The following is a 12,699-nucleotide window of genomic DNA, read 5'->3' as shown; positions in this document are numbered from 1 at the left end:
GATTGAACTTTTTATATTCATAAATATATTCATTGATATATTAAATAGTATATAATATTCAATATATGCATCTGTACTTATTAAATCGAAGGTAATTTAAATAATATTTTTTATTAATAAATGAGTCAATGAAAAAATTCAATCATTGTTGGAAATATCCACTAGCTGAAGTACCCATATTTTTTTTGTTCTACATATGCATACGCCACAAACAAAAAAGCGCATGCGTAATTGAAAGCGCGGAAACTTTATTGAAAACAAACGATTCTCTTCTATTATTCGATAGTTTATATTCAAATATATTTAGTATACATGTATACATAGTAATGTTGTGACGTAGCAATTTAACGAAAATGAAGATACGTTACAAAGTCAGGTACGACGAAAGTAAGAAGACGATAAGTACGAAGAAGAACGTTACACCATAAATATTAAAACTTCTCAAAAATTGAATAAATATTTTCTAAATTGAATCAAGTACTGCGCAAAAGGTTTGAGTTTTGATAAAGAAATTAATTTATACTATATAAAGTATACATATATAAGTACGTAAAATCTACGTCCTACTTTTATATTAACAAAAGGACCTCCTGCTCCATCATTTCAAGAGATTCAAATTTTAGATCCTGTGAGTTGAATTTTTTTGATTATAATTATATAACAATATGAAAATAATACTATGAAAAATTGTAAAGAAAGAAAATATTCATAAATTTATTAGAAATTTTTTTTATAGATTCTTCATTATTACATACAGTTTGTTACTGTGTATTATGTATAAGATTAATTAAAAAAATTAATTGATATAAACGATGGATAAATATACCAAATTGGATACCACTTCTTTATCTCATATATGGAAAGTAACTTCTGTTGAATATTTTCTAAATTTATCAGAACGGTTATTATCGCCTATGTTTACACAACAATTTAAAAAAGTACATATCTGTTATCAAATAAGCTTACAAAGCGTTCAGGATTTTCATCAATGTCCAAAGTGTTCTAAATCTACTTGTAAAGATGTACAAATTGGTCTATTATTTTCTAAATATTCACCAGCTGATATAATTTTGAATGTCCAATATACGATTAGGGGGTCTAAGAAGAAAGTAACAGTATCTGATGTCATTACAAATAAACTATATGGATCACAAACATTTAACATTTGTAAAAATTGTGAAACAGAAATGAATTTGAAATGTTTGTTAAGTTATGACACAATTTCAGCAAAATTTACTTATGAACCAATTCCTGGTAGATACGCTGTTTTAAAATCATGGGAAGAAAATATAACTGAGTATTTAAGTATTATGTATAAAACTGGTCAATTTAGTGATATGACTATTTATGTTAAAAACAAGCCATTTTTGGTACATACTCCGATATTGTCTTATTATCCTTATTTTAAGTCATTAATAATTAAAGCTAAGAATGAAAATAGTAACAGAATAGATATAAATGATGTCAATCCAGATCTATTTAATCATATGTTATGCTATATTTATACAGGAGATGAGAGTAGTGTAGACTCTTATGCGCGTGAACTTTTGCCGGTAGCTAATAAATTTGGCATAACTAATTTGGAAGAGAATTGCATAAAGTTATTGCAAACGAAAATGAATGTAGATAATGTCATTGATACTTTGATTGTGGCAAACGAAATAAATTCGGATCATTTAATTGCAGATGCTACAAGGTTTATAGTAAATTTTGCAAGTGATATTAAGAAAACAGAGAACTATGAAAAATTAAAACGATTTTATCCAGAATTAATGATAGAACTTTTAAATTTCCTTATGGCTAAATAATCTTTTTTTAATTTATTAAACAAAGTATATCTTGTTTCTGATATCATTTTTATATTTCTCTTTATTTTTATTTTTTTTATATTTTTATAATTGATATAATTAAGTACATCTAATCTATATATGTATATAAATTTATCACATCATTTTTATTATGTTTTTATATTTTTATACACACATTATTCTTATTGATAATAAATTAGCATTATGACAAACAGGATAAATATTAAGTAAACCAAAATTCAGTTTTGTCTACTAATTATTTTTTACGCGTTAATTGTTTATAAAAGATTATAGTAAAACATTAGTATTATAATTAATATCTTTCTTGTTCACAGCCCTTGCAGGAACGTTATATTCGTTTAATAAATTCTAATTTTTACATAAAAACATAGTTACGACGTTATATATAATTTACTAATCAACTACAAATGTGAGAGACACTACAAACAAATTCATAAAAAACAAAAAAATATCTAAATAAATACGTCTTATGCACATTAGAATTGATAGATACCACATGTTAATTCGTTCATGCAACGAGTTTTTTACAATATAAACTTGTTATATTCATCGCATTATGGCATTAGAAAGATTTCAATAAAATATATCTGAGATTATTATTTACGAGCAAGACCAGCGTTATGCAAAACGTCGAATATTTTTTCCCGCGGTATTTTGTCCGTGTCGCGATCGATTACCTGCGAATAAATAATTCATCGAATGATCAGATATTTTTATTTTATATTTTTCACATAGTCGAGAAGAAATTTGTATAATTAATTAAAAATTTTTTTTTACATATTTCTTATTATTCTTGTGCAATTTAAAAAAGAAAAAAAGAAAAAATTTTTTCCTATAGTTTTACCTGCATTTCTTTATCAGTGAACCACGATTCTTTTGCAAGTCCAGAAGCGATTCGTGGATTTTTATAAAAATCGTTTTTTAGGTGATATGGTAAAGTATTTTCCATTGCCGAGTTTAACAGTACGGCTGGATGTGCATAGATCGTTCCTGGTTGAGCAAAGAATTGTGGCGCAGCCGCGCATGTCCCAGCAAGGACGAGAACAAAAATGATATTCATTTCTTGATCACCTTACCTGTAAGAGAGGTATTTCTTTAAAATACATAAGTAAACTTAACTTATTAAAATACTAAATACTCTTAAAACTTTTGCAATTGTGCTTTTTTTCTTTTTTTACAGATTACAAATATTAAGGATACAAGTGTTAAATAATTCATTAGATCAATAATAATGTTATCAAATTTATACGTACACATATATTATACATATTTATATGTATTATTTAGCAGTTTTGATTTTATGTGTTTATATACATATACATATACACAATATATATATATATATATATATATATATATATATATATATATATATATAAAATTTGTTGGTAGGTTGTCTTCAAAAAAATTCAACTTACCACGTTGAAACGGGATATTATAAAAATACTATAGAAAAGGATAGAGGATAAACTAATTGTCGAAAATTAGTACGATCCGCTTAATATTTCTTGTTATCCTAGAAGATTCTACCGTGATAAACTTAAGAACTTCTCTTGAAACTGTCGAAAGAGAATTGTCAACTCTAACTCTGATACTCGTATATGATAAAAGGGAGACCACAGAAAACGGATTAAAATTTCACCGCAACAGTCATCAAATATACTCTAAGCTTTGATTACAATCGTTATTGCCATGATCTATCTTTCTGATAGGATTTAATGTCTTTAAATCGTATGGATTATCTTGGAAAGGTATAAAAATCATTTTTTGTTTACTTTTAATTTGAGGATTTGAATTCAAACAGTTTTTTTTCTTCGTCTTTTTTATTTTTTTATTTTATTTTTTCTTAACACACACACAGATACACAAGCCGCACATATACACTTTTTCTCACTTTCTTTCTTACCTCTTGACCACTTAAAAATCTCTTCAAAGATGTTTTAGATATGAACGACGTTTCCCTTGTAAGTATCTAACTGAATGCACGATCCATGACGGCGTTACTTATATACGAGTTGCTCGACCAGTGCTTTCCACTCGAGCTAAGGTTACATCCGAAGACTCGTGGTCATTGCCTAGTCGTTGCTTTGGTCCTTCCATCGGCTAACTTTGTCCTTATCCTCGAGACGAGGTCATCGATCTTCAACTAAATCGAGTCAAGGGTGACGAATATCGATCGATCGTTTCGATTGATCCAGTTATTTAACTTCCTCTTATATTTTTATTTCTTTTTATCTTTTTCCTTTATTTTAAACAGATCTTTTTTGCACGATGATCATCTAAACAAACAGCAGATTTCTGAAAATTCCTACTTCGTTTGGAAAGACTAATTCCATCTTTTTGTTTGTTTCTCTGAAAAGATTGATAGATCGTTCGTATCGATCGAAAGATTTTAATGTTGAAATATGAAAAAATAATCGAGTGATAAACGAGCATCCGGATGTTACATTACATCGGTTTCTATTCATCAAATCGTAACATTTATTAATCTTTGTATTTATCTATTATTTCGCGTCCGCTTGGAACCACGATCGAGTCGATTAAATTTTAGATCTATAGGATGATCTACGTAGATATATATATATATGTCTTTTGGATATTTCTCATTCTAGTTTCACTTTTTACATCAGAATGTCCGAATTCCATGGGCGTATCCGGCACACCCGTTTGTTACGATACCGATTTCGTTCGTGAACGAAAGTTACGCATCAAATCGAACGTGACCATGCAATATAATGGACGCAAAAATTTGGTAAAAAAGAAATTCCATCATCCTTTGTGTTCATTAAGAAAACCTTAGAATTTGTTGATTCTTTATTCTGAACCATGATAGCAGATTTAGTTAAGAAATTCATAAATTTAGACGATCAAGTTGGAAATATCTTTTTATTTAGTTAAGTTTAGATATATGTTTGATTTTCATTTTTCATTTTTCTTTTTCATTGTTCCGGGATATCTCATAATTTAGATTTCAATGGAAGTTTCGCAGTTTTCAACTCGTCGTTAATCGAAGGTAAGGAGAGAACGGATATTCTTGTGGTATTCGGGTCAATGTTGCGACCTTACAGGCAGAAACTAACCGACAGAGCAGTCGCCCTTGTCAGAATTGATTCACTGATTCAGGAAGTCGTCCACATTGGTGAAGTCGTTTTTAATAATCTTCAGAAATATCATATTTCGATAAAAGATCTATATGGAGGATTTAGAAAAGATCTAGATCATTATTCCTTGATGACACGATCGTTTATGAATGGTCAAATTATTAAGCAATTTTTTAAATCATTTAGAACATTATTTGAATACTTCAGATCTATATTTTTTTTCGTTATGAAGTAGAATATCGTATCGCACAGGATTACCTTTTAAATATCCAATATGGGTCGTGATATAATAAAACAGAAAGGATCGTAAAAAACATAAAATTTTTAATTTCTATATCTTTTATTTTCATTCGTGATAATGTGTTCGTATGCGTGTGTGTGTGTGTGTGTGTATACATTCGTTCACTTATGAAAGTACAAGAAAGATGTAGATCATAATTAATCATAACTTTAATGGCTAGATTTTTTATACAACAGTAAACATCATTCCCACAGAACAGAAATTTTGTAATCAGTCATTTGATACACGAATCGTCATTTGGAATCCTTGCAGACTTTTCGAATGAACGATCAGCCAAGATTTCCACTGGATTTATATACGCGTATCATAATTATTTCGATAAATTTAAAAGAAGATCGTAAAAAATATTATATATATATACGAATCTTTTTTCAAACTTATGAAATTCGGCCGAGTTAGGATAGAATCTAATCAATGATAATATTCGTAAGCAGGTGAAATAGTTTTCTGATAAACAGGAACAGCTGCATGTGCTACAGCTGGTGCAAAGGCTTTTCCGACGACTGGTACAGAACTATGAACCTGAACGTGATCCAAATGAGCAGTTTTAATTAGAGTTGGTTGTTGAATAGATACTCTTTCGAGTTTCGTTGCTGGTTCAACGACATCGACTTCTTGAAGAGTTTCGATTGGTCTGCTAACTACGACGCGTCTAGTGGAGACACGTTGATCGGTTGGTTCCGCGTTTTCAGGTGCAGGAGTTGCGGACAAAACGCGTGCACGTACGTGTCCTGCTTCGATGTTCTGTCCGCTGATGTCTCCTGTACGACCGAATCCAACCTAGAATGGTCAATGATTTTTTTCATTTGGTTTATTGAAGACAAATGTCTTCACGTATCTGGAGTTGATTTTCTGGTGTAAACAAATGAAAGAAATATGCTAAAGACAATGATAGTTACCTCAGAAATACTACCACGTGCCGTGAGAAGTTCGATAAGTCTGTTCTGATTAGATTTATTTTCTTCGGCGTTTAATCTTTGACTAGGAACAACAGATGGGGATGGATCATGAGCAATGAATGGAGAGTTTTCTTCCACTGGTGCTCCGTTAGAACGAGTGATTACTTGAGGTTGAATTCTAGTCTAAATCAAGAAGAAGTAATCTGATAAAAATCAAAGTTAATTTAACATTCTAGAAATGAAGAAAAATATAAATACCTGAGGTAAGTCAGCAGGATTGAAGAGACGTTGTTCGTTTTGTGCAGAGTTCGCGTTACGGAATTCAGGATTGTCTACTACAACAGATTCTTCTTCGGAGATCGAAGAAGCAGTGGAAGATGCTATTGCTGGTGCTGGAGTTGAAGAGGGAACGAAGAAAGGAGCTGGACTAACGGAATGAGAAAGTGCTGGTACTTGGATTGGTGCGTGGATGGAATCATAAGCCAAAGGTTGAATAACGGCAGGTCCTTTCTGTGATTTCGATGTTGGTTCGTCAAGTTCTACTACTGCTGAACCAGCTGGCCTGATAATCACACGTTCTTCAATATCGTAAAATTGTTTCTGGATAGCTGGACGGCGTACCTATATTAAAACAATCTTATTTAAAATAAGTTATTTTCTTTTTTGTGTTATACATTTTTGTGATTACTAGGATTATTAGATCAAATTTAGTTAAATCAACGATAAAATATTTCTGTTTTTATTTTACGTTTTAGATTATTAAAATTATTAATTTATAGTCAGTTTATAGTTAGACCAACGATACGTGTACCTTATACTGTTTATATTTTATTAAGAAAAAAATCGCAATTATATTTTCACTCTGACCTCTACTTTACGCGTGGACACAGCGGGCTTGATGACATCAAGCTGTTTTTCAAATACAGCTGGTTGTGCCTCAATCCTGGTAACGGGAACGTGAGATACGGTGGGTACATGTTTGATGTAAGGAACAGCAGCGACAGCTGGTACTTGTGCCGTTGCGTATCCAACGTGATGTGCTTCGACCTTCGCTGGAATCGCAGCTTGAGCGTATTGCAAGGGTGCAGCGTATTGCAAGGGAGCTCCGTAATGTTGCTGAGTTTGATAAGTAGCTGCATAAGCAAGGGATGATTCCTCAGGGACGCTGTTGACGTACGTTACACCAGCAGGGTTTAAATATGGCATCCTAATAGCCACATGACCGCAGAGACCAACTTGCAGCAAAGCTGCAGTCACCAAGAACAGTTGCATTCTGAAATTCAAATCACGTTCTCGATGATTATTCACTTTTTTTCACTTTACTTTTTCCTTGAAGATCTAGACCTGTGATTTAGAATAATATTCTTTAGAAAAATAACTTCATGCAAAATGTTCTTTAACTTTCTCCAAAGAGACAAGATATAATTCGACGAGATAAATTAAAAATATAGTAAATATAATCATAATATAAAATTAAGTAAAACTATATAATAACTATCAGCTTGTTAGAGAAAGTATTTGAAAACAATTGTTACAACATTTTTACGTGATTTGAATTAAATGATCATAAAAATGGTTTAATGAAATTTTTTAATGAAATTATTTCAATCACCTTCCGAAATTGGTTTAGACTCAAGTCGAGTTTAAATCTTCGTTGTCTCGTGATACACGAAGCAAGCAAAGGGTTGTAAGTGACTGTGTGCCATCGATGCTACCCAGCCGTGCTTATATGTCCACGTGGTGGTACCGATGGGCCCCTCCCAACGAAAAAACACGACGGCAGTTTACCAGCCCTCCCCCCTTCCACTAGACCCCACCCCACATCTTTCACGTTTACGAGGCCCACAGGTCCAACAAGAATTGGGTCGTTTCTACTTGGAGTATATTCGTGAAACTACCTCCATCGTGATATCAAGTTAGTGTCATTCTCGATGATGAATACGATCAACTTTCGTAACTTTTAATTAGTCCACGGACATCCAAAACGATCGGTACTTCTTTACATTCCTGAAAAAAAAAAGAAAAAATACAGGGGAAAGAAAACATTTTTCAAGCAAATTTTTTTACTTTCCATCAATATTTCAAAAATCCGAGAGTCTTTGCGGAAGATACGTGTACGATACAAAATATTTTTTCAAGCAAACTTTTTTACTTACCATAAATATTTCAAGAGTCTATAGAAGATCGTACAAGCAAACATTTTTCAAACACATCTTAATCAAAAGTCATTTATAATGCGAACTTTTCATTGCTCGAGTAATCCTTATTGATAAAACATTCTATATTTTAAGAACTTTTTGTTATCTTTTTTTTTTTTGTTTAAATAATTCACGGAAGAGCCACTCAAGAAACGAGCCACTTTCTAATCCATCTGATTATCCATCTGTGGGACGCATTGCATGACTTTAACGTTCATTAGCAAAATTTCTCCTAAGGTGTTCCTAGGATGCGAAGACACGGCAGTTCAAAAAAAAAAAAAAAAAAAAAAAAAAAGAAAAGGAACAGAAAGAAAAAAAGCAGTAGGCGTCATCTGATTTTTACATATTCGAACGATTACGCCACACCTTCTCGCGTCGCACCTTCACTATTCTAGTTTAAAGATTAACAGACTACGTGTTGGTAACCCAATATACCAAAGAGAATTGACAAGGGATCGTCCGAAAGTGAAAACTGCCAGAATTCGACTAGGTCGATGCCTTCTCTTTGTTGATTCATTAAAATTCAACTCTCGATGGCTGTGGAAGCTCGTGTAAATTTCAGAATGCTAACGTTATGTTCTCTTCTTTGTCCCTAAAAAGTGAAAAGGATCCTCATTTTTTTCATTTTCGCTTTTTTGCTCTCATCTAATCGTATTAAATTGACGAAAATTTTATAAAATATAACGATAGTATATTCACTTCCAATTCAAAATGAATAATATATTTTTTTATTCGTACTTGTTCATACACATATATAAATCAGATACAAAGATTATGTAATTTACATCGCCATTATCTGAGTATCAGTATATAAGAACAGATAACCTATACTCACTAATATGAAAGTAGAAACCGGTTCTTTTTATCTTTAAAATAAATTAGGTCGATTTTGTGAGCAGTGAAGCAATGAAAAAAAGAAAAGAAAGAATGTATTTTTTCCAATATTTTTAGTATTCGTACTCTTTGAATTCGATCGTGTCCTTGACCTTCTGAATATAGAATTTCGATTGTAACGAAACTAAACATTGAAACCACGCCTGTTTCGTTGGTGAAAGGAAGAGATGTTTGTAATTGGACGAGACTCTTTTATTCGAGTCTTTCGAGAGAAACAAAGACGAGAGGGTCGATTGAAGTTGATCTATCGTCATTGAAAGTTCGCCAATCGAGAAATCGATCTTCACCTTGTTCGTCGTGATCGTCAGCTTTCGTAATATTTTCAGGCAATCTCCATCTTATCTAACAATTTATCGGTGGAAACACAAGTACGTAGATCTTTTCACTGAAAGTAAACGATCTTGATCTTATATTTCAAAAAGAGGTGCTTGAGTAATTAATCAGGTAATTGATCGTTTTTAATTTATATTGTACTTTTACTTCATAACCTTAAAACTCGTCTATTCGACAAATTCTATTCCTATTATTTAACGTAAACCTTTTTTGTGTATAAATATGTAATAATATACATGTATCGTAACAATATTTAAAAGAGATAAATCATTAATCTACGTCAAAGTTTTTAAGGTTATACTTGTACTTTGATCATAGTAATAAAGGCCTACACTTTATATAAGTACACACACATACATATTTATTGAAAGGTTAAAACATTTCGCTCCTTTAACGAGAATAAAATTGTAAATGCAATCGTGAATATATTTTTTATATACATGCATATATTCTTTCGTCTGGCGTATGTAGGTCGATCGAGTTCCTTCGAAAAATTCGTTTTTATTATCTCTCCAAATAAAATCCAAAATAAAAATTATGGAAGCGATAGTTTATATATTTGTGAGAAAGAAATTTGATGTAAATTGAAAAGCTTTCATTTTCATATAGGATAGAAAGTTATAAAAATCGAGTTCTTAACCTTGACATTGACCTAATGAGTGTATTTTTATAATATTACGTTTTATTTCATGGAAATGTCAATCGTTTATTGATATATACGCTGCTTCATGTTTTTGTTTTATCGATCATTTGTATGTATTGTGCGTTACGAACGATAAGTATTCGAAAGATGAAGCGTTATAAATATAGTTAATATGCGTAATAATGTGACTTCAAGATTGCTAGAGATATCGATCAATGTAAGTTAATGGATTCCCATCACGTTATTCGAGCACGATTATTCGTGGCATGCATTTGGAAACATCAATCGGAACTTGTAATCGCGCGAAGACTTACACTTCAATTTTCGTCTCACGAAGAAATTACCTTTCACTCTCGTGCTCGCATTCGATACGAACAGTTGAATCTCTTTACTCGTGAATTTACTTTCGTACCTTTTTCGTGGTTCTTCTACGTTTTTTCTTAGGTTAGTTGAAATTAAGACAAATTTGGATATATATTTTTTTGAACAATTTATTTTTAAGGTTAATAGGAACGAATAAAAATTTGTCTTTACGATTTATTTTTAATCAATTGTATTTGTTTCTAAAGTTTATAGAAACAAAAGGAAATTGTTAATTTTTTATTTATCTTGATTGTTTTTATCTGTATTTGTTTTTAAGGTTAATAGAAATGAAAGACAATTTTATTTAATTTTATGTTCTTCATGATTTTATATTTCTAAGATTTTTAATTATTTATTTCTTTTTTAAGGTTAATAAAAATAAAGAATTTTGTTCAATTTTATGTTCATTTTCATGATTTTATTTTTTTCATCATTCATATTTGTTTTTTTAAGGTTGATAGAAATGAATTTTAAAATCGTCCTTACAATTTGTTTTTAAATAAGACCGCTACGCGGCGTGATTGTTTATGATTATAGTAACAAAGACCTTCTCTAGGTCAGATTTAATTCAACGTCATTCGTAATTGCTCTTTTGAAATTAAAGGTTCGGCTACGTAATGGAGGAAGAAGAGGAAAAGAAGAAAGAAGAAATTTAAGATTATATCATGATCAGACGATAGAGAAGAAAGAAAAAGGATTAGAATTAGAAGGTACGATAAATTTTGTTTGCCTTTAATATTATTTTTAACCGATATATCTAATGTCCTTCGATCTATTACCAAAGTACTTTTATATTAGGAATCTACGACGTTCGATTACTGACCTTAATAAAGTCTCTTTTTATTAGTTTTTAACATCGAAAGCGTTTTAAATCTTAGATCTATAGGAAATATTTTAGCGTTCTTCGTTGTGTAGTGATCTATTTCAATATATATACGATATACATGTATGTCAAATAGAATTTTAGATGAAATAAAGTAAGGTTATTTTTAATTAATTTAATTAATAAATTATAAGATTTTAATTTACTCTTGTAAGTAATGTAAATTAATTTATTTTTTATTTATATCTTTATATAAAAAGTATATAAATTTTTGATTACATGTATATATATATATAGACATATGTACATATATTATATAACTATATCAGCATATGCGTGTGTGTGCAAATATATATATAGAATATCCTATGATTTAAGGTCCATACATTAAGAACGTGTTATTGAAGTCAGTTAGAATTGAAGTTATTCAATAAATATATGTTCGTAATTGCTTCCTACCAGAATTATAATCATTGAAAGTTGATGTGAACATAAGAAAAAGGAAAGAAAAAAAAAAACATATAATGGGTCCTTGGACTACTTTCTTTGAGGGCATATGAAGTAATAGTTTAGTCTAATAGTTTATTCTAGCAGTTTAGTCGAATAGTAGAACTTGTAAACAGAATTATGAATGTGGCAAATAAGAAATTCTTATGGCATGCTGGAGCAAACTGTTAGATCACTTTTACGCAAAGCAAGACTTTGTATTTGTCTTATTGGGAAACATTTATGGACATATATTTATTAAATAATTTCAACTTCAAATGACTTCAATAACTCAGGATCAAAAATATGAATTTTGATCTTTTATAGAGAAAAAAAATAACATTATCATCGTCTTCCAATGTGTATATATGTTTTACATTATTATCTTTTGTTTATGGAGCATCGAAATTCATTTCATGGTAGATCATCGTTCGATGCATGAAAAATAAGATCCTTTTAAAGGATCGACACCATCATCCTCATTCTGTCACTACTGTTCGTTCTCTTTGTTATTGGCTCTTCATCTCATTTCTTATCTTTTTTCTTTTCTTTTTTTTTCTTTCTCTCTTTCTTTCTTTTATATGTGTGGCCACCGAAACCGAAAGTAAAGCAAACGCGAACGGGAAGGCTTTGTATATAGGAGCGAAGTTAACGCCCAGAAAACTGGTTGTCCTTCGTTGTGTAATCGGTATGTTCTCGTAATACAGGATCTTCGAATTGCCGCTCTGCTCACAATATAAACCTCTCTTCTCTTCTCTTTCTTTTTTTTTTATTCTTTTTTTATTTTGCCTCGGCCTAAAAAAATATTTTTTCTTTGGTCGTGTTTCGA

The 12,699-nt window shown here is 30.7% G+C and overlaps 3 protein-coding genes and 1 long non-coding RNA gene across 6 annotated transcripts; 2 read left to right on the top strand and 2 right to left on the bottom strand.

The window, feature by feature from the left end:
• The first annotated feature begins 269 nt into the window (after positions 1-269).
• On the top strand, positions 270-6,545 carry LOC127066071 (speckle-type POZ protein B-like). 3 transcript variants are annotated; one of them, XR_007782266.1, is made up of 4 exons: positions 270-628; positions 2,755-2,916; positions 3,010-3,580; positions 3,765-5,291. XR_007782266.1 is itself a non-coding variant. In XM_050999328.1 (2 exons), the coding sequence occupies exon 2, from the start codon at positions 813-815 to the stop codon at positions 1,806-1,808; it is 996 nt and encodes a 331-aa protein (XP_050855285.1). In that variant the 5' UTR covers positions 298-628; positions 737-812; the 3' UTR covers positions 1,809-2,006. The 3 variants fall into 3 exon arrangements, 1 of the variants encoding a protein (XP_050855285.1); XR_007782267.1 differs by lacking the exons at positions 3,010-3,580; positions 3,765-5,291 and adding an exon at positions 6,436-6,545 and having other exon boundaries at positions 289-628; XM_050999328.1 differs by lacking the exons at positions 2,755-2,916; positions 3,010-3,580; positions 3,765-5,291 and adding an exon at positions 737-2,006 and having other exon boundaries at positions 298-628.
• On the bottom strand, positions 1,955-2,889 carry LOC127066072 (uncharacterized). The gene is made up of 2 exons (XM_050999330.1): positions 2,674-2,889; positions 1,955-2,506 (listed from the first exon to the last, which is right to left on the bottom strand). Exons 1-2 carry the CDS (start codon positions 2,887-2,889, stop codon positions 2,426-2,428), a joined length of 297 nt encoding a protein of 98 aa, XP_050855287.1. The 3' UTR covers positions 1,955-2,425.
• Positions 5,359-7,936, bottom strand: LOC127066070 (uncharacterized). The gene is made up of 5 exons (XM_050999327.1): positions 7,743-7,936; positions 6,998-7,403; positions 6,389-6,751; positions 6,131-6,313; positions 5,359-6,011 (listed from the first exon to the last, which is right to left on the bottom strand). Exons 2-5 carry the CDS (start codon positions 7,400-7,402, stop codon positions 5,643-5,645), a joined length of 1,320 nt encoding a protein of 439 aa, XP_050855284.1. The 5' UTR covers position 7,403; positions 7,743-7,936; the 3' UTR covers positions 5,359-5,642.
• Positions 7,937-9,356: 1,420 nt separating this feature from the next.
• On the top strand, positions 9,357-11,274 carry LOC127066068 (uncharacterized). The gene is made up of 2 exons (XR_007782264.1): positions 9,357-9,666; positions 11,166-11,274. It is a non-coding gene; the product is annotated as an uncharacterized LOC127066068 (long non-coding RNA).
• Positions 11,275-12,699: the final 1,425 nt, after the last annotated feature.

The sequence above is a fragment of the Vespula vulgaris genome, chromosome 9, assembly GCF_905475345.1.
Source record: "Vespula vulgaris chromosome 9, iyVesVulg1.1, whole genome shotgun sequence".
Lineage (NCBI taxonomy): Eukaryota > Metazoa > Arthropoda > Insecta > Hymenoptera > Vespidae > Vespula > Vespula vulgaris.
The sequence above is the reverse complement of the archived record's forward strand: the minus strand, read 5'-3'. Positions and strand labels throughout refer to the sequence as shown.